The following is a 22,484-nucleotide window of genomic DNA, read 5'->3' as shown; positions in this document are numbered from 1 at the left end:
CTGGATGATTGTCTAATTCAGGCAGAAAACGAGGGCATTCTTCTAAAACATCGGGCGTTTGTAAAAAGGGTTCTAACTTGTCCAGAGTACACCATAAACGAAAATAAATCACAACTGGTATCCTCTCAAAAAATTAGTCCTTGGGTGCAAGCTTGAATGCAACTGCCCAGATGGCTTACCTTATGCCAGAAAAGCAAATACATTTGGTAACTTACTTCAAACAGGTAGCCACAAAAAACCCTGGTTTCTGCAAGACAAATTATGCAAGCCTTGGGGTTCATGGCCTCCTGCATTCTTCTAATTCCATATGCAAGACTGCATATAAGGAAACTTCAGTGGTACTTAAAAGGTTTATGGAGTCAACATAGTCACAGCCTGGAAACAATGATTCCTATCATACCTTGCCCGCAACTATAGTTCCTATGGTGGGCAGAGGCCTGCCACCAAAACAAGGGACTGCCATTCACTCCACCCCCTGCCGCCCAAACCCTAACTACAGTCTATGCTTGGGGGGCTTATCTGGCAGGGAAGTGCATTCAGGGCAAATGGAGCCCAAATCAAATGCACCTTCATATCAATCAAAACGAGATGCTAGCTGTACAGAATGCACTGACAGCCTTCAAGGACTACCTTCTTCCAGGACAGTTAATGATAGAACACCAGAGTTGTGGTACATAAAAACAAGCAGAGGGGTTACACACTCCTACCCCCTTTGAAGACTAGCCATGGCATTGTGGAACACTGCCTTGACCTATCAAATACAACTACAAGCTCAATTCCTGCCAGGAAAGCTGAATACTCTGGCAGACGAACTAAGCAGAAATCTCATGGACCCACACAAATGGAAACTGGAACCACAGATTTTCAACATGTTGACAAGCAAATGGGGGAGTCCAGACATCCATCTTTTTGCCTCACCCCAGAACTATCAGTTGGACAAATTTGCACATGAACTCATTACAAAAAAGCTTGGAAAGTGGATGCTCTATCATTCAGCTGGAAAAACCATCAGTCTATGCTTTTCCCCCTCTGCTCTCCAAAATTCTACTTTGTCAAACAGGACAAACCAAAAATGATTTTGATTGCTCCAGACTGGCCTCACCAACACTGGTATCCACTCCTGCACAATGTGTCACCTTCTACCGTGGTACCTGCCTCAGACACCTTATTTACTGTCTCAGCAGAACAACCAAATTCTGCACACAGCTACAAACTTTTAATCTTGCAGCCTGGCTAATCACCTAAATTCACCCTTAGCATTCCTCAGCAAACCTGTGATGGATGTCATTTTAGTGGCAAGAAGGCCTAGTACTAGAAAATCTTATGCTGACAAATGGAAAAGATTCTGTGCTTGGAATCGAGCACAAGGGATAAGCACAGCAGTGCCCAATATGCCTCAGATTTTACAATACTTGAAATGCTTCACAAGGGCCTGTCCTTTTTTTCAATAAAAATCCATGCCTCAGCCATTTCAGCTCATTGCAACACAGAACCTCCCCTCTCCTCTCATCCTCTAAAGCAGCATCTCAGAGGGGCCAAAAACTTAAGACCACCCAAGAGAGCTCCATCCCCTGCCTGGGACCTCAAGTTTGTATTAGAAAAACTCTCTCCCTCCTTTCGAGCCAGCTGCTACTGCAGACTTAAATTTTCTCTCCTGGAAAAGTTTTCTTTTGAGCAGTCACTTCAGCTAGAAGGATTTCCAAATTACAGGCTCTTGTGGCAGTGGAGCCTTTCATTATTTTTCATGCGGTCAGAGTGTCTCTCAGGACCAATCCATCTTTCATGCCTAAGGGTGGTATCCAGTGTGGCTCTTAATCAGACCATTCATTTGCCAACTTTCTTTCCCAATCCACAGAGCAAGGAGGAGCAGATTCTGCATTCATTGGATGTACACAGACAACTTAGATTTTATGTAAACAGGACAAAACCTCTAAGAAAATCTAAACTACTGGTGGCATTTTCTGCAGGGGCAGAGGGAAAGGCCATTTCAAAGCAGACTATTTCCAAATAGATAAGTCATTGTATTAGTTTCTGCTATATGCACCATGGTAAAACTATCCCCCAGGGGATCAGATCTCATTCCACCAGGGTGGCATCTACTTCTACAGCCTTTCTCAGAGGTGTTCCTATCAGAGACATTCTAGAAGCTGCTACCTGGAGCTCAGTTCATACGTTCACCAAACATTACCATTTATCTTTCTACTCTAAATCCAGAGTTGGCTTTGTCACTGCTGTCCTGCAGGGCCTTATAGCTGGCCCTAATGCTATATAAATCTGTCCTCCCAACCATAGCTTTGGGAATCTACCCAAATGTAATAACCAACAATGAAACACGAAGAACATGGTACAGTTGTGTACACTTACCATAAATGTAGAGGTTAGTGTATTCACTGTTGCAGTCCTGGTTACCCTCCCTCCAATCCCCTATTTTTCTCTTACTATACCTCTACTTTCCTTTACTATGCTTACAAGCCTTTTTGGTGTATTTGCTTTTGTTTGGAGATATTTTTGTGTTTTTAATTACTTAAATATTTGGCTCCCCATTTGGGGGGCACCTGAGCTCTGGGGCAAGAAAAACTGATATGGCGTCTGCTGCATGTTTTTATACCCCTGTTGACCTGACATCATGGAAGAAGGGTCCTGCGTCAGTTGCTGTCCCAAGACTTTGTTAATCAGGCCGACTGAGGGCAACCTGCCAGCAGATTGCCCTAATGTAATGACTGCAACAGTGAGTACACTGTAACATCTACATTTATGGTAAGTGTACACAACTGTACTTTCTATGGCAGCCAGCATCACTCTTCCATGTGCTCGCCTACATAGAAGGGTTCTGCAGTGGACGTTGGACCTACCGTTGACTTACCCTATGAACAAGCAGGGCTTGCAGGGAGTCTCTCCTCAGGTGGATGCAATCCCCTGACATAGTCGAGGGACGCCCTTTTATTGCAGCCTGTCACCAAGCCACGGTGACAACGATGCCTCCTAGCTAAGGTGTGTGGGACATTTTTCAGGAAGGACAGTCCAAGACACGTGGTCCCCAAATGAAACAAAGTTGCATATCAACGTCCTAGAGATGGGGGCAGTCATTTTAGCATTGCAGGCACTCCATGCCTTTCTCCCTCTGGGAACTATTGCAGTACAGTCGGACAATGTCAGTAGTCTGGTACAACAAGCGGGGATGAACCAGATTTTACCCCCTTTGTCGCGCGGCCATGAGAGTGTGGGAATGGGTGACTTCTGTCCACTTTCTAATAGCAATACACATTCTGGGGCCGTCCAACATACTAGTGGACAAACTGAGCAGGACTATTCTGATGCCTTACGAGTGTTCTCTGATTCTTTCTGTAGCAGAGCAGATCTTCCTCGAGTGTGGTCGGCCTTGCTGTGATCTCTTCGCATCTCTTTCCAGTGTGAAATGCAGTGAGTTCTTTGCTCTGGTTCCCCCACATGGGGAAGCCCCCAGGGATGCTGTTGTCCATGTTTGGCCTCCTGGTCTTCTCTATGCTTGCCCCCCATTACCTCTTGTACTGAAGTTTTTTTCAAAAAGCTCATAGGCTGGGGAGCAAAGTAATCCTCATTGCCCCGTTCTGGCCTTGCCAAGTCTGGTTTCCTTCTCTTTGGTGTCATCGGGTGGTTCCTCCATGGATCTGGGATATCTGGGATACCATTTCTGATCTCATCTCATACCCCTCAAGGGTTCTTCATCCAGACTTGGTCAGTCTAAATCTCACTGCTGGGCTGCTCCATTTCCCTTGATAGCTAGGACTCCCGGTTTAACCTAACCAGTTGAGTCCATTCTGGTGGCAGCTCACAAATCTTACAGCAGGAAGCTTTGACGTAGCAAGTGGAAACGTTTTTCTATTTGAGCCTCAGAGGGACCTGGATCGTTTCACAGCTCCGGTCCCACCAGTGTTGGAATTCTTGAATATATTTCATCAGGGTGCTACCTCTTCTACTGTGAAAGTCCAACTGGGTGCCATTTTTAACTTCCACATTAGTGAAAACATGGTTTCTTTAGCCGCTTCTAGAATTTGTAAGACTTAATGGTACATTCCTTTTAAGTCCCCCCGGTGAAGAACCCTACACCTCCGTGGAACCTCACCTTTGTCTTACAGGCTCAGGTTTCTCCTCCCTTTGAGCCTGCAGCTTCAGTGGACCTTCAGGTTTTATCCTGGAAAACTACCTTCCTAGTGGCTATCACTTCGGCTAGGAGGGTATCTGAATTCTAGGTGCTATCAAAGCTCCGTACGTGGTTTTCCATACGGACAGTGTTTCCTTGTTTACTAATCCATCCTTTCTTCCCAAGGTTGTTTCAGAAACCAATATTAACCAAACTATTAACCTTCCTGTTTTCTTTCCGAATTTTCAAAACGGGTGAATATAAATTGCACTTGTTGGTCATACATAGACTTTTGAGGTTCTACTTGCATAGAACCAAGACTTTTCGCAAGTCCGATAAGTTATTTCTTACTCTAGATCCTTTCTGGGAAAAACAATATTAAAAGTGACTTGATCAATGAGTCTCCCAATGTATCCTTAGTGTAAGCAGACAGTCCCCTCCGTGTCAAGTCAAAGCACATTCCACCAGGCCCATGGCTGCCTCTGCAGCATTTTGGTCCAGGGTGTGTCTGGATGATTGTTCTGCGGCTACTTGGACCCTCATCCCACACCTTTATTTCACATTATAAACTGGACCTATCTAGAGGTAGAACATCTTTTGGCTCAGCAGTGCTCCGGAATATCCTTACATAAGGGCCACCCAAGTGTTTGGTAGCTGGGGACTCTGTCCCACAGGTAGTTGACCAAATGAAGTCAGCTACTTCAGATAAAGAAGCTATGTACTCACCATAACGTTCTGAGTAGTTGGACATCATTTGTCATCAACCATCCCTCTCTCCTTCCCCCTGACCTTATTACCCTACTCTAGTATGTAGGAGGGCGCCGGTGCGGCTCTCCTGTTAATATCTGCTTTAGGTTTTGGAAGAACCTTTAATGGTAGGGTCTCATTGGGTCGAGCTTGTTTTTATGGTGCAGCAAACTTGATCTGAGGGAAGGAAGGAGATGGAGGGGTATCATGGTTAAAGGAAGGAGCTTGGAGCTCAGATCAGTAGCTGGTGAAGCGGCCATCTTGGATCTGACTACCCACATTTTGATAAATGAAATCCAACTGCTCAGATGGAACTCTGTGGTGAGTACATAACTTTTTTATACAAAGTGGCTACGAGGAAGTTCATTATAGCAATGTCTTCAGGAAGGTCCAAATAGGACCACATTTGGTAGACCATTTTTCTCTGACCATGACTCTGGAATTAATGAGGTGACTGGGAATTACAATTCATCTAAGAGAGCTAGAATGTGCTTACCCTGTATGTCTGACAATAGAGAAATTTTAAATGTACAGCGCAATTGATGTATTTTGATGGCGAATGAGAGAAGTTTAGTGGGTGAGAGACTGAGCATAACACAAGAATATGAAATCTCTCAAAAGACGCCTGTGTAACAGACATATGGGGGTGCAATCATTAAGAATAGTGACTTTTTTAAATGTGGACACTATAATCTTTGTCATATTTCCACCACCAATAGCTTTGTGCATCCAAACTCCTCTGAGATGATTTATTTTTCATGTTATGCTGATTGTACCACAAAAAATGTAGTTTATCTGGCGAGGTGCGTAGAATGTCCTGATTTTATATTGGCATGACAACCCGTATGTGAAGACAGGATGAGGGGAACTTATTGTATTAATACACAAGACGCTTTAGCGAAATGCAATTTATTGAAAGGTAATGGGCATACTTTTGAATCTTTGGTTTTGCAGGTTATTGAAACGTGGGAGATTAGGGGATGTTCGTAATCCAGTAGAGACAGCCGAGCAGAAATGGATCATATGGTTACAAGTGGACAAAGGCTATGAACTTAATGATATGGTTTCATTAAAACCATTTTTGAAAAATAGGAAGTTTATTTAGTTATATTGTTACGAATATGCTCTTGAAAGTGTTGTGACCCAGAAATATGTATTTGAACAATGTTGCTGTTTGCCACGGTAAACGGTTATTCTTGCGAGATTTCCCGTGTACTGTGTAGTTTAGAGCAATAGATTTGCAATCTTGAGTTCCGTTTTGTCGTGGGGCAGCAATTTTTTGTTTTTAAGTTTTACAGATATGAGACTGGACATACAGGTTCTTTTTGGTAAGATTATCTGTCATTTTATGTTGAAAGTTTATTTTAGGATATTGCATCATTGTAATTTTATACATTTTAATGTTAACGGAACTTGACGTAAGTGTAGCGTTGTGAAACTTTCAAGGACTTAATCATAGGACAAGCTTATAAGGGATAGTCAGTTTTTAATATGCTTCAGTGATTTTTGTAATGTTTGAGTTGTGGCAGTCGTTCATATGTATGATGTGCACACTGAGTTTTTCTGTGCATGTTCATTACTGACTATCACGAAGATTGCCAGTTAAGTCAGTTACCATGGTGATAGTGGGCTGATCAGCCTAATTGTGACTAAAGGTGTGTGTTTTTAGTAATTTATATAGTCTGATGAAGCACGTTGTGTCCATGCAAAAGCATTTACTATTTATATTGAAATAAACTTGTGTTTGGTAGCTTTGCCAGTTTTCTCCAGAAAATTCCAACCCCCTTGTACCTATTCTCTGTATTCCTAATTGGTCATTCCTATCTGCCGAATCTCCATTTCTATGTTGGCTTAGTTCATGGAATACTTTCTGCTACTATATAAATATGTTCTGTATGTTCTTAAGTATCTACATCCAAAATACCAGTCTCCTTATTTCTTGAGCTTCCCTATTTCATTCTTTTCCACTTCTAATTATAGTTTTCTTTTTGTCCTGTGTGTGTGCATTTTGAGTCTATTGCTCTGAATTACCCTCTTAAATCAGGTAATCCCAAGCCACCTCATTCTATTGGAAGAATCCGCTTATCCCACTTGACTTTTTTGTCCCCTTCCTATGACAGATAAAAATCCTTTAAAACTTAATTGCTGTCCACAACTTCTGATAAAAATATGCCTGACCTATGTAAGACTAAAGGGGCAAAAAACATTTCCACTTTTATCTTGCTATACATAAAATAGAGCTTCCAATTTCTCACTTTCTGTACTATGTTTTTAATCTCTTCCCACATATCCTTAGCTGCCATAACAGAATACTTTTTTAATCATACTCCCATGTACTTTTTATCATCCTCTCATAAATGGGTATTGTTGAACCATTTCATATGCGGTTATAGTTTATGGCTATTGCGTTGGTTTTATCTTCATTAATTGTGTATCCTGAAAAGAACTTGCAATTCTCAATGTTCCACAGCACTAAAATGCTCTTTGGTTTAATGGGGAACTAAATTATCTGCAAACGTATCCTAATTACCATACCAATTATATCCTTGAATTTGAGTCCCTTATTTTCTTTGCCAGTGGTTCTAAATAGAACACAAAGGGGAAAGAGGACACCCTGCCTGGATTTCTGATGTGGATGATTCTACTCCTTCTGCTTCTCCCCCCTGATTTTTTTTTTTTCAACTCTTTTCATTCCATGAGGGAGCAAAAGTGGTTTCTAGTGTGGCTTTTAACCCAAAACTATTATTTGCCTACTTTTTTATGCAAATCCCCAAAATAAAGAAAAAAATTTTTTGCACTTAGATGATGTACACAGGCAGTTGCACATATTGGACAGAACTAAATCACCTACCACTTTACTCTAAATCCAGGGCTATTTTGCCACACTGCTGTTGCAGGCATTTTGGCAGCTCCTGCTTCCTTATAGTTTGGCCATCCTCCCTTACCTCTGCTTTGGGATTCTACCCATGTAAGGACTGCAGCAATGTGAGATGAAGAACATAGTATAGTTTGTACCTTTACCATAAATGTAGATGTTCAAGATCCACATTTGCTTCACCCACCCTATTCCTCCCTCCTTCCCCTGTAGTTAGAGGCTGGGTTGTGTAACAATATGATGTAATATGATGTATATTGTATATATTTTTTTTATTTTTAGTGCTAGATGGTTGGTTGTTTGTTTGCTGTCTTTTGACCTTTATTTTTAGGGTCTTCCTGACATCTGGGCTGGAAAAGACTGAGGATATGACGTCCGGTCATGCGCGATTTGTACAGCGACCTGATGTGTGTCAGTCAAATGCTTTGACCGGGACGCCAGTCTTTTATACTTTGATATTCACGAATGAGGACAGCGGACTACCTAAGCGTAAGGACTGCAGCATCTGAAATCTTCTCGAACATCTACATTTATGGTAGGTACAAAACTGTACTTTCTTTTGTTCACACAGGATCTATCAGAGGGGCAACCATGATTTTTTTTCACCACCCATCCCTCATATGTCCTAATTAAAATTATTTTATCAGATCGTAAATGATTGCATTGCCCTACTCAAAATCCAAGCTTTCTCTGTCAGATGCTTTATCTGCATCAAGACCCATCAATAATTGTATTTTCTTACATTCTGCTTCCTTCCAGATCATTTTGTTAATGTCAAATGTTTACCTCCCCTTCACAAAACCACATTGATCCAGATCTGAATTTTTAGCATCCCCTTTGCCATTCTTTAGCTATTAGAGATCTGAACACTTTATAATTGTGGTTTAGAATTGAAATGGGTCGACATGAAGCTAGATCTGATGGGTAAATTTTCTTTTTATTATTTGTTTACTGGGAAAGTCCGACTTGGAACAAAGCCACTTTTCAGCGGAGGCCTGGGGGGAAACACTCCAGATGGTTGTCTTTAAAATGTTTGAGGAAACTAGCACCTGGGGGAAACCCACACGAATGCAGGGCAGATATGCAGACTCTTCACAGAAGACACTCCAGCCGAGAATTGAACCTGAGAGCCTCTTGCTGTGAGGGAACAAACCACTGCACTGTGCAATCTTTTGGTATTAAAGCCACCACAGCTTTCTTCTATGGTGTTGGTGCTTCTACTTTTTAAAATGTTAAAACCTTCAGGATCTTTATTACTTTCTTCCCTCCTAGCTTACAAACTTCCATAGGAATACCATCCATTCCTGGCGACTTTCCTGTATCTTGGTTATACATCACCATTTTTTTCTCATCCTGTTATCCTGTTAGTAATTGAGCCTAGTCTACCTCTAACCTTGACATATTTAATTCTTCCATAAACATTTCTGTTAGCACTTTTTCTTGATTTCCACATTTCTCTGCTTTTTTACAGATTTTCATAGTTTCTGAAATTTCTAATATCTTTACAGGATCTGTGGTTATTTTCCTTGTTATAGGCTCCCTAAGCTCGACAACAACCTTTTTTACTTTCTGTTGCCTAAGCCATTGTGCTAAACCTTGCTGTGCTCTGGAGTCACCAAACGTTCTTAACAGCAATCTTTCTAAACTCGTGCATATTATCAGAGTAGTCCCTTAACTTCTCTCTAGGACTCTGCAGTTGCACCTCTTCTGTGAGATTCCCCCTATTTTGTAATATTTTCAACTTTTGTCAGTCCCTCTAAATTCCTGTTTTTAACTGCATCTCTCTTCGTTTAATTTCTATCCTGATTTTAAACTTCACTTTGATTGTATCCCACTCCCTATCAACTCCCAAATTTCCACTACCTATTCTTAAATTCCTCTGTTTAACAGATGGTTGGGGAGGCGCCAGCATCTCATTTTTCTTTCATTACTCTATTTTTTATTAGTTATTGGCACGTGATCTGATGGTTATTGGATACATATCAAAACTTTCAATTAAATGCACATGATGATAGGAAATAAAATGTGTAGCCTAGCCCAGTTTTTGTTCCTTGGGTAATAACATGTAAATTCTCTTCAAGCTCCCACTACTGAGTTTACATCTTCCTTATCAAATATTGTCTTAAATTTAACATATTATAATTTCTTTCTTTAGGTCCCCAGATATATGCTTGTTGTTGCAAGTCAAATTCCAATCCCCATCTGTACGAATATTCCCTGTTGAAAAGTGATTTCTTCCAGAAAATTTCTTAAGTTCCATTGTAGTGGTTTTAGGTGGAATATAAATACAGCTCTCTTGACAGTAGCCCCTTGCTACTGTAAATCTACCATTATCGTTTTTCCTCTCCGTATTGGAGCTCCTCTACCAATTAATATAAGTACTCCCCTTTTCCTTTGTCCCAGATATTTCCCTAAATAAGCATCCTGAAATCCCTTATCAAATTTGTCTCCTGTAGCATAGTTATTTGCACTGTGCATTTTCTAATATAGTTCACTACTTGTGTATATACCAGGACCTGATGACCCTTGAGGAAAATGTACAGTTAAGATGACATTTAATTTCTGAAACTTCAGACAAAAGCAGAAAAGCAACCTAGGCTGGGAAGGTTCAGTTATTAAAGGCACACAAGCTGGTTAGAGATGAAGTACTTTGAGAATGCCTTTAATGATGTAATGCTAGATGTTATGTTGTCCTATCTCACCTTAATTCTTGCTGATTGGGTTCGGAACCAAGTATCAGTTCCGACTTGGCCGAATACAAAAGCTCGAGCTTCCACTGGCTTGAGGCTCACCCCTATCCCATGATGCATCTGGTAAAATCCCCAGATCTCGTTTGCTAAAGTCCCCAGGATGTCTTCTGACTGATTCGTTGGTTGAGTAGATTTTATTTCACTTTCTACAGTTTGCTCAGTTTTCTGTATTAGTGTGCTATGGATTTAGATAAAACCCCCTTATAGCTTGCGTACATTGTTTTCCCTTTGTTTTTCTGAGACCCGTTTAACTTAGAGGGCCGCTTCCCGTTCCTGTGCCTTCCTTCGGTGATTCCATTTTATCTCCATTGTTGGATTGGGTTTTGTCTAATGATAATTTCTAGTGTGACAAGTAGTGGTTAGATCCGTTCTCCAATAGGTTGTGTATTGAGCTTTTGGTGTGGTAGGCTCCTCTTTCTTTGGAGCAATTTATGTAGTGTGTTAAATTAGTGGTTAATCCCGTCCTTTGGCAGTTTTTTTTTCTTACAGCTTTCTGCAAAAAAAAAAATCTGTGCCTTTCACCTTGTGTATGTTAGGCTCCTGTTTTTTCTTAGAGCATTATAGTTAGAGTTTAAAGCCTCAGTTTAGAGTATATATTTAAAGAAAAAAGTTTTTTTCATATAGCTTTCTTTACTTGTGATTTGTGCTTGTTCCTTGAATATGGTGAAGGAAAAGGAAAAAGAGCCTAAAGAACATAGGCAGTCTGGTTTCAGGAAGTGAGATCAATGCACTCAAAATGTCAATCACGGATGGGCACACCAGTTGTGTGTATAGTTTGGGTGCCATCCACTTAAGACCCTTGCACTATTTGCCATGGGTTCAGCAGCTGGGTCCTTTAAGGGTGTAAAAATAAATTGATGGGTCAGTGCTTTAAGAGCCATTTCAGGAATCTTTGGAAGGATCTAAATGTGCCAAGCTTCCTCCTTCCCATTCATGTTCCAAACAACATGCTGTTTCGGCTCCAGCTTCAGAGCTGCCTGAAAAAGTTACTGCTTTGGAACAGAGGGCTCTTGGTTCTGACAAAATCAACCTCTCCGGCCTAATCAGTATCCTCTGAGGCAGTAGAGTTAACTGTTTGAAGATGGTCTCCTGTGTTAGAGCCGATATCTCTGACCTTGATCGCCCATTTTGGAGAGGGCCATATCTCCATTATCCTTCCATTCCTCCATGAGTTTATCTGATGGTGTGGAGCGGGTGGTGAAGATTGCTTAAGACTCCGCTGACCAAATGTTATCGTCCCTGACCCCAAAGGACCCGTGACTGTCCAAGACCGTTTTCAATTCTTCCTCTGACCACGTTGCTGGCTTCGGAGCCAGGGAGTGTGGTTCCGATAGCACTTGAACCATAGTTACCGGGACCTCCTTCAGGATCATCTGTTCTGGCTTCTGCTACATCCTCTGGTCCTTTGGATCTCTGAGACTAGGAGCAGACCCTCACCCCTTGGGTCCAAGGAGGGGAGTCGACCCGAACAGCTGTCTGAGACGAGACTACCCCTCTGTGCCTCGGCAAGGTTGAGCTCTGTTCCTAAATCTGCTTTGGAGTCACCTGTTCTGCTTTTGAGTTGTGCCTCCGCATCTTCAGAGTGGAGGGTCTCTACGGTGCGGAGTGAGGGAGCTTTTGAGCTGATGGAGAGAGTTCTGTCATCTCAGACTGCTCCACTCTCAGAACCATCTTCTCTTCCCTACCAGATGCTGGTGTTGTACTCTTCTTCGTCCACTCCCCCCAAACAATAGAGATCCAGAGCCTCAGGAAGCCCTTGTGGGCAGCATTGTCTCCTCCAAAACTTCTCCAGAGTATACCTCTGAGGAAGTTTCTCAGAAGACTGTGCAAGAAGAAGCATATAGACTGCCCTGAGTCATTTACATTGTTCACTGATGTGAAATTGTTTGATCTCGCAGTTTGTTCTTACACACGGGGTTCGGAGCCGATCCTCTGCTCCGAGTCGGTGGCTTCACAACCTCTGCATCTAAGAGAAAGCTCAAGGCACAGACTATATCCCATGATCCTCCTCTAGCATCCCTCAGATCTAGTTTGCCGCTGCAGGAGATCGCGTCGAGGAGAGCTCGGGCCAGTTAAAACTTTTGTATTTTTTCAATATTAGAGTTTAAATTGGTTTCTTTAGCATATTAATAGTGTTAGCGTGTGTGTGCCCTTTATCTAGGAGTTTTGCTTTATATTTAGTGATATTGATATAATCTTAGGGCTTAGGCCTATTTAGTACTGTCAGGGCTCTAGCAGGTTTAGTAGTTGCTTTATAAACTGTTAGATTTTTCTCCTAATATTTAGCAGTATAGTATTGGTGTGCAGTGTTTTTAGCTATATACTTGTTTCTCATACATATATATATATATATATATATATATATATATATATATACTTATATTTTCTCATATTGTAGCTATAGTCATATTAGTTAATTACTGACTGTTAAGATTACTTAGCTTCCCATATTACATAGTTAAATTAGTGTTTATACTTGATAAGCTAGATAACCTTGTTAAAAGTTGCTCCCTGTTAGTCATGGCAGAAAAAGCCAAATCAGGGTTCAAAAGATGTCAGTGTGGTCAAAAGATGTCCATTACTGACAATCATGCTTCCTGCGTCTACTGTCTTGGCCCTCTCCACCTGCAGGACAACTGCTCTATTTGTCACTCTTTCAGTGGAAGGGTCATGATGGAAAGGCACAGGAAGCTAAGGGCTTACTAAAGCCTGACTTTCAAGAAGCCTTGGAGAAGGCTGATCAGGCATTTAAGTCTTCAAAGGGGTCTAAGACTTCGAAGGTTTTGGAGCCCAGGTCATCGGCTCTGAGCACCTCGTCTAAGGTTCGGTCGCCGGCTCCACAGACCTTGGGGCCGAGCACCGAGTGACTATCTCTCATCGAGCCTCAGGTCTTGGAGCCGATGTCGGAGGTGCCTCCACCCTTGATCCTTCGGTCGGTGACATCTTCGGCCCCTTCGACCCGTTCTTCCAGGCCATTATCTGATACTGACGTGGATCGAGTGGTACAGAAGCTCATGGAGAATACGGCTCTCTCCAAACTAATTGCGGTTTAGTCCCAGTTGGTTTCGAAACTGGAAGCCCTTCCTGTATCTCCAGCAGATCCTCCTTCGAGACCCCTCGAGTCTTCGGAGCCGGGAGAGGAGGAACCGATGATTGTGGAACCCTCTGTGCTGAAGCCTACCTTTGTACGATCGGCGTCACTGATCTCTAGTCCCTCAGAGCTCATCGAGGAGTCACAGAGCCAATGGTCTCTCCTTGGTTCCGGGGCCGAGAGTCGAACCAAGCTTTTGGTTCCGACTCTTCCCCTCGGAGCCTCAGCACAGATTAGTTTGGCTCCGTCCTCTGGGTCGGAGCCAGTGGTCTTGGTCTCGGGGAAACTACCGTGCTCTTCGGATCCGGTGGAATCCTCTGCCCGGGGCTCTGGTGCCTTCGACGTCATGAGGAAGGTTTTGTCTGAAAAGACATTCACTTCATCGGAATAGTCTTCCCCTTCCCCCAAAGGGCCGCGTTCTGTTTCTGTACCAGCGATCCCTCCCAAGCGTAGAGACCCAATGCCTCAGCCAGCCCCAGAGGGTGTCCCCTGTTCCTCGGAAGCTTCACCAGATGCCCCCTCTGATGAAGTCCCGAGGAAGAAATTGTGCAAGGAGGCACATTGATTCTCCGCAAGAATCACTAACATCGGACACCGATTTGGATGAGTCAGAGGGGTCCCCACGGTCCCCCTCAGAGGATGTCTCATTTGCTGACATCCTGGAGATCTTGAAACAGAGGGGTGATTGGCAGACCTTTGCCCCCACTGAGGACAAGTCTGTGTTGCTGAAGACATTTGGGGCTCAACCTTCTACCTCCTGGGTGACCCCGCCCTTTGAGCTAATGACCTAATAGCTCGAAGGGCGTGGGAGACTCCGGATACAGTGGAACCAGTCCCTAGGAGGCCGAATAAGTATATTACTGCACCCAGAGACAAAGCTTATCTTACAAAAGGAGTCCCAGTGGATGCTATGGTGGTGGCGGCAGCAATGAAGAAGGAAATGTCTGAGTCCTCTTCCTCTGTTCATCCTCCCAATAAGGATTCCAGGACTATGGACAGGTACGGGAAGCGCATTTTCAGTTCAGCGACTTTTTCCATGCGTTCGCTGAACTACCTCACGCATTTTACACGTCTTCAGAGAGATCACATTAAGGAGTTGGGAGATGCTCTCCGGGGTAACACAGATGCTGCTGTCGCCGAAAAGGTAACAGCACACCTTAACACCCTCACTTCGATAGTTAACTTGTCCATGAGGCTCATCTCATATGCGGCCGAGGGTTCGAGTAGGGCTGCAGCTTCAGCGATCACTCTACGGAGGCAATCCTGGATGCGCCTTTGCTCCTTTGCGAAAGCCTTCAAGTCTTCCTTTGCCAATGCCCCCTTTGATGGTGCCACCCTGTTTGGTCCCAAAGTGAAGGAGACTCTCACTCGGTGTGAGCAAGAAGGTAAGACCCTGTCTGCCGTAGGGGTCCATTTTTCCGCTCCGACCAGACTGTACCCCAAAGGGCAAAGAGGCGGAAAAATGTGGTTCCGAAAGACTCTGGGATCTTTCCAATCCACACAGAGTGACGCCCCCTCCAGAGGCAAAGGAGGAGGCAGGAATGGAAGACGCCGCCCAGGCGGCAGAGGAGGTCCGCAGAACTAGGGCGACAGGGATAGCGTCTCTGGCAAGCCCTTCCAGCACTCCTGAGGGGAGGCCTGACGGTCGTGCTCTGGAGGCAGTCTGGGGTCGCTTAGCTTTATACCCAGAGGCCTGGCTATGGATTCCTGGGTAAAAAGCGTAGTAACCAAGAGGATACAACATCCCATTTATAAACCCCCCCCCCCCCGAACAAAAGAGATTTCCAGATGTTCCACCCAGTCTGCGAGATCAAGCAGCCATAGAAATAAGAAAGCTGCTCGAAAAAAGTCATCCAACCAGTCCCGGTGGACCAGATAGGATCCGGGACTTACTCAAGGTTTATTTTAGTTCCAAAGAAAACAGGGGACTGGAGGCCGATTTTGGACCTCAGCAGACTCAACACCTTCATAAGGAAGGAAAAATTCCGGATGATCACACTACAGTCTATCCTTCCCTTTCTGCAGAAGGACGATTGGATGTGCTCTATAGATCTCAGGGTCGCTTACTTCCACATCAAAATGGCCAAAACGTCCCGGGGTCATCTGCGCTTCCGGCTGGGAGCCAGTCATTTCCAGTTTCGAGCTCTGCCCTTTGGTCTCACCTCAGCCCCCAAGGTGTTCACCAAATGCATGGCAGTAGTGGCATCTCACCTGAGGCGGATAGGATTCCAGGTGTTTCCATATCTGGACAACTGGCTCCTCACCGCCACCACCAAGCATCATCTTGTACAATCCAGGGAGTACACAATCAACCTTTGTTCCCGTTTAGGGACCTGCCAATTTCGAAAAATATGCCTCATCGCCCTCGCAGCATATCTCATTCATAGGGGTGGAATTAGATACTTCCACAATGCTGATCAAGCTCCCACAAACAAGAGTATCAGCCCTCAGAGACCAGGTCGCTATTCTTATTCAGAACAGAAAAGTTTCTGCGGCACAAATGCTAAAGGTTCTAGGCATGATGGCAGCCACACTGATTGCAGTTCCTTTGGGCAGGATGCACATGAGGATCCTCCAGTGGCTGCTTTTTGCACAGTGGTCGTTCCAACAGCTCCCTCTCTCCCACCACATCTCGATCACGGAATCTTGCAAGTGGGATCTTCGATGGTGGCTAAACAGCCATGATCTGACTATGGGTCGTCAGTTTGTATTACCCAGCCCTACAGCCACAGTAACCACGGATGCTTCCCTGATGGGGTGGGGGAGGGGGGCTTTTCCAGGGGAGAACAGTCCAAGGAGAGTGGTCCAAGATAGAGTACAATCTGCACATCAATGTTCTGGAGCGGAGAGCGGTGTTCCTAGCGTTGCAACACTTTCACGAATCTCTACCTCTAGGAACAGTGGCAGTTCAGACAATATGTCAGTGGTCTGGTACATAAACAAGCAAGGTGGAACCAGATCTTATCCATTATGCAGAGAGGCCCTGAGAATTTGGCAATGGGCGGCATCCACAGGTCGTTTTCTGATGGCAACGCACATCCCGGGGTCACTCAACGTCATTGCGGACAGGTTGAACAGAGCCATCCTGTTGCCTCACGAGTGGTCCCTGAACAGTCAAGTAGCGGAAAGGATTTTCTGCAGATGGGGCCAGCCTTGCTGCGATCTTTTTGCATCCCCCTTGAATGCCAAACGCAGAAGATACTTTGCCCTTCTTCCCCCTCTGGGGGATGCCCCCAGGGATGCACTGGTAAACGATTGGCCCCCGGGTCTCCTGTATGCCTTTCCTCCTGTCCCGTTGATTCCCAAATTTCTACAGAAAGCCAGGAATTTGGAAAGGACGATCATACTCATAGCACCATCCTGGCCTCGACATATCTGGTTTCCCTTCCTTCGTGCCCACCTGATGGAGGAACCATGGATTCTGGACCCAGAGCCGGATCTATTGACTCACTCGTCGGGAGTTCCTCATCCATCCCTTTGGTCCCTCAGACTGACAGCTTGGCTGCTCCACTTTCAATTTTAGCCAGGTCAAAGTTTGTCTCCAACAGTACAACACATTCTAGTTTCTTCACACAAACCTTCTACCAGAAAACTATACAAATGCAAATGGAAACATTTTGCTTGCTGGGCATCAGCGCAAGGATTAGATCCTTTGGTGGCCCCGATGCACAAAATTCTGGGATTTTTATCTACACTGTTTCACGAAGGGGCCTCTACTTCTACGATAAGGGTCCAATTAGCAGCCATATCGAACTTCCATGTAGGTGAAGGGGGTTCTTCCGTTATGTCTCAAGGCTTTGTATGGCCTTCATGAAGGGTACCTTTCACCTTCGGCCACCCATCCACGAGCCGGTTTTTCCATGGAATTTGAATTTGATGTTGTCCCAGCTTGTACTACCACCATTCGAACCAGCTTCAACCTGCTCGCTTAAGTGTTTGTCGTGGAAGACCCTCTTCCTCATTGCTGTTACCTCAGCTCATAGAATATCAGAGCTACAAGCATTCAGTCAGACCGCCATACATGGTTTTTCACCCAGAGTCTCCTTGTGTACGAATCTGTCTTTTCTCCCGAAGGTATTCTGTGTACTTAACATTAACCAAACTATGAACACCCCACATTTTTCAAAAACCATTCAAACAAATTGGAATACATGTTACACAAGTTGGATGTACATAGACAACTGAGATTTTATCTGGACAGGACAAAGGATTACAGAAAATCGCATCAGCTGTTCGTGTCATTCGCAGATAATAAGAATGGCATAGCAGTAACTAAACGGACATTATCAAAATGGCTTTCGGACTGCATAAATTGTTTGGTCAGCTTCAAAGCAACCGCTTCCATTCAAGCCTAAAGCTCATTCTACCAGGGCCGTTTCTACTTCTTCAGTCCATGCCGCTCTTCTGTTGGATACAGCGGCTACGTGGGAAAAACCTCATACGTTTGTCACTCACTACAAAGTAGACAAGTCCTCTAAGGACAGGGCGTCTTTTGGTTCTACTGTACTCAGGAACGTTCTTCCATGAGTCACCCAGGGTAACGGAGCTAGGGACGCTACCCATGTGTAAGAACAAACTGCGAGATCGAACAACTTCACATAAAGAAGTTATGTTATTACCATAACGTTCCATGTGAATTGTTCATCTCGCCTTTGTTCTTACAACCCCTCCCACCTTCCCCCACCACGTTCTGGAAGAATGGGTACGACTAGTGCCTGGTCAGTATTTTCTAGGTTGCCTTCTCTACCTATTGTTCAGCAAGTTGCTTATTAGCCATTTCCTATCTGTGGTTGGTTCTAGTATTGTCAGTCTCGTGTGTGATTGCGTGAGCATTAGACGCCATGGTTAGTACTGCGTTCTGGTTCTTGCAAACTAAATCTGAGGGATGGTAGAGGAGGATCATGGGATATAGACTATGCCTTGAGCTTTCTCTTAGATGCAGAGCTTATGAAGCGGCCGACTCGGAGCCGAGGATCGGCTCCGAACCCCGTGTGTAAGAACAAAGGCGAGATGAACAATTCACATGGAACGTTATGTTAAGAACATAACTTCTTTTTTTGGACGAGTCTGAGGATATCTCCTTTGCTGACATCCTTGAGATCCTGAAAGCCCACCAACCCTTCAGAGGATGAATCTGTGTACCTGGAGGCTTTTGCATCTCACCCTTCTATCTGGACAGGACCAAGGATTTTAGAAAAGCAGACCAGCTCTGTTTCCTTCACAGACTCCAGGAAAGGTACTCCCGTTTTAAAAACTGCATTGTCAAAATGGTTATCAGGCTGCATTTCCTTTACTTATAGCTCAGTGAATACACCATTACAAGACCAAGTAAAGGTCCACTCAACTAGAGCGGTCTCCACTTTAGCCTTTACTGCCAAACTACCAATAGACACCCATTTGTGCAGCAGCCACCTGGTCAAGGCCTCATACTTTTATCACTCATTATAAAGTAGACAGGGCCTCCTTTAGTTCCACTGTCCTGAAAAGTATACTCCTATGACCCACCCGAGAAAAATGGTGCTTAGGATGCTAGCCCATCAGTAAAAATGAAGGCGAGACAGAACAACTTCACATAAAGAAGTTATGTACTCACTATAACATTCCATTTGAGTTCATCTCGCCTTCAATCTTGCATCCCACCCTCCAACACCCATCCAGTTTTCTTGGGGACCAAGAATTAAAGGCAGGTCATGTCTGTATTTAATCATTATCTAGTATATTCTAGGCTGTCGTTATTTTGGAAATTGGGTTATTACCTTAGTTGGCAGCAAACAAGATCTGAGTGAAGCACCAGTGCATTATGGGATAAGGGAGTAGTAGGCCACAGACTGTTTGAAGACCTTGAACTTTCGCATCTGACCGAGTCGGAGCAGAGGATAGACTCCGAACCCATCAGTAAGAATGAAGGCAAGATGAACAACTCACATGGAACGTTATGGTGAGTACATAACTTTTTATGTACTTTCATTGTGTTTTTCTTTTAATCTAGCTAGGATTCATAATTTTCCTGTATGTACAGAATATTCATTTTGGCCAGCCTTCCTGTAGAACTGTTTGATTTTTGGATCCAGGGTGTGGTGGTCACTTCAGGTAACAGGCGCAGCACAGGCAATGAATGACTGGCATCTTGATATGTGGAGTTTGACCACTTACATTTGAAGCATGTCCGCTTACATTTTGAAGCATGTCTTAAGTGAAGAGCGAGTCCTAGAAGAAGAGCAGTTTTACTTTTCTTTTATTGAAAGACTAATGTTTGTGTGTGCAGTGAGCAAGCCATATGAGAGAAATATTGACAAGTATACCTCTAGAACTATAATTCAAACTTCTTTTCATGGAGGCAGGATGTGAAAAAGGGAAGAAGACTGTGAAAATGGGAATGTGATGGAAGCACACTTAAACTTTGTCAAAAAAGGCATTTCATCAGTATGGTTGCTTTACCATCATGTGGAAGAGTAAATTACCTGTGCATACAAAATGTACCCCCCCCCCCCACTCTTTAAGTTTGTGTGCTTGTATCATAATTTTGGTTATAGTAGAATTAGACTTGGTGGCAAGTTGTATCCAAAAACATTAATTGTTTTATCTGCAATACCATTAAAATATTGCCGTCTTTTTCTCAGGAATGTGATATGACCAGTCCAAACTGGGAATTCGCTAACATGATTAAAGAATTCAGGTCTACGCTGGAATGTCATCCTTTATGTTTGTCAGACCCAGTAAGTATTTTAGAAAAACATCTTTTCTGCTTTATATCATTGCTGTTTGGAAAGCTGTGCAAGATTGTGTGGGTATTGTTTGGCCTAACCTTGACTGTACTCTGTCTGCCACTTTATAGAAAATGACACTTCAGCCTTTTCTGGATATCTTTGTACCTGTGTAGGTACATTCTGATACAATGCAGCATGTGCCTCCCCAGACCCTACCATTTCTTTTTCCTGTGCTGGGGTCTCTGTCATTGCTTGCAGCCATTGAAGTAGTGTCTGCATTGCTAAAAAGTGCATGAAATGCCATTGACAACTATCAGATTAACATCCAAAGAACAGCACTGGCACTTTGACACTGAAAAGCACAACATTGACATCTGCTGTTAGGTTCGTCCTGGCTGCTTGGTAGTACATGGAAAAGTCTATTCTTTTAGATTTTTTGTGCCTGTTGACAATCCTGAACCCAGCCTTTTTTATTTAATAAACCACTTTGGCACATTGCTTTCAATACGTTTATTTATATATTACTTGGAATGAAAAGTGAAAAATCCAAATAATGTTTTCCAGTATGTATCTGCATTATACATTTAACCTGCAACACAATTCATACATTACAACATAGTCTTTAATTCCCACTGACCTTTAATCTTTCTTTGGGAAACATGCAAAATAATACTCAATGTGCAATTTATTTTTAGGATATGAACACCCATCTTGGAATCCATTTCACAGGCTTTTATTTCCTTTACTATATTCAATATTTTACCTCCTGCTGGTATAATTTTTGATTTTCACTTTCATACGATTGCTTTTTTTTTTTTTAATGGGGGTGGGTGGTGGGGAATCTAACTAACTTTAGTCTTAAAGCTGTGATGTGCCTCAGCGTTTTAAATCCATCTGAGTAGCATTATCTCCTTCGCTACTTTCCCACTGGTTTTGAACATATTCATTCCCACTTCTGGATATTTCCAGCATGGGGAGAAGAGTAGACTGACGTGCAGTCACAGGTAGCTATCGGAAGGTAGTATGTGCCCATGTCTTCATTTAACGATGCAAGCTGTGAGCATTTCAGATTAACTAAGTGGCTATGTGGAAGCATACATCACCTTAAAGGTTTCTTATTGAGTACCTTTTGATCCTTTCCTCATATGCATGAGGGCTGCCATCACTGGTTTGATGGAACTAAGCTCATATGTACATCCTGTCATTTATTCTTTTGTCTGTAAGCTTCTTGCCGGTAGTGGTTTGGCTTATCAGAACTCTCCTCTGGATTGAAAGGCCTGCATCGATGGCTCACTCCCACCATCCCCCACTTGGCTCATCCACTGCCTCACCTGCTCCTTGAAATCTGTTACGAGTTATATGCAGGCTTTATCCCTCTCATATGGATCTCTGCCTTTAAAAAGAGAGTGGACCGCTCTTGATGCATGTACCTGTGGTATGATTGTTTTCCTAAGCATAAGTTGGAACATCACCACAGGGGGCAGACATTTGGAGAACTGTCTTCGTTTTTACTTAAGACAAGTCTAGTTTCATACAATGTTTTGGACCATGTGGGTGGTGAGCTTATACTTATAGTGAAGGGTGAAGCCGAAACCAGTCCTTCTCTTCTAAGAAAAGAGAATTGGAAAAGGCTCACATTACTCACTTTTTGAATAGTATCCCATCCCCTAAGTGGTTTTTATGCTGGCCTGTCTCCATTTGACAAGCTGGAACCTATCATAGCCTTATCTAAAAGCATTATCTCATGTTTCTCCTTCAGTTAACACCTTTGCAGATATGCTTAAGAGTAGTTTAGATTGGCCTTGTCCCTGTTAGACCCTCCCCTCACGCCCAGAATTGATTTTAGTTTAAGATGATACCCGTTTAAGTAGTCTGGTACTACTATTGGAGCTAGTAATTTGGATGCCAACAAGGCAGCTTGGAAGACTCCCTTTACTCCACTCCATGCCCCAGAAAGGCTACTGTGTAAGCGATCATTTTAACAGGCAGAGGCAACTCACCAAGTATCCTAGGGCTGACTCCTATGGTTTCACCCACCCCAGTCCTGCATGGGCCGTTTGGACCATGATATATTGCTCCTTGCCATTGAGCAGGTCTGCAGAATTTAACAGGTATGGGGAAGTGTAATTCTATCCCAGTGGGACTTGGAGCAAGAAACAAAGCTATCCTAATTCCATTTTGGCCTGGTTAAGGT

General features: G+C 43.5%; 1 protein-coding gene across 1 annotated transcript in view; it reads left to right on the top strand.

Moving 5' to 3' along the window:
* The window catches only part of LOC122814170 (kinesin-like protein KIF2C), a 1,072,320-nt gene that overhangs the window by 182,476 nt on the left and 867,360 nt on the right, over positions 1-22,484 (top strand). Inside the window, exon 3 of the mRNA XM_044086781.1 lies at positions 20,204-20,299. Coding sequence (XP_043942716.1) covers positions 20,204-20,299 — 96 coding nt within the window. The remainder of the gene's footprint in view (positions 1-20,203; positions 20,300-22,484) is intronic.

The sequence above is a fragment of the Protopterus annectens genome, chromosome 10.part0, assembly GCF_019279795.1.
Source record: "Protopterus annectens isolate FY-2018-M chromosome 10.part0, PAN1.0, whole genome shotgun sequence".
NCBI lineage: Eukaryota > Metazoa > Chordata > Ceratodontiformes > Protopteridae > Protopterus > Protopterus annectens.
The sequence above is the reverse complement of the archived record's forward strand: the minus strand, read 5'-3'. Positions and strand labels throughout refer to the sequence as shown.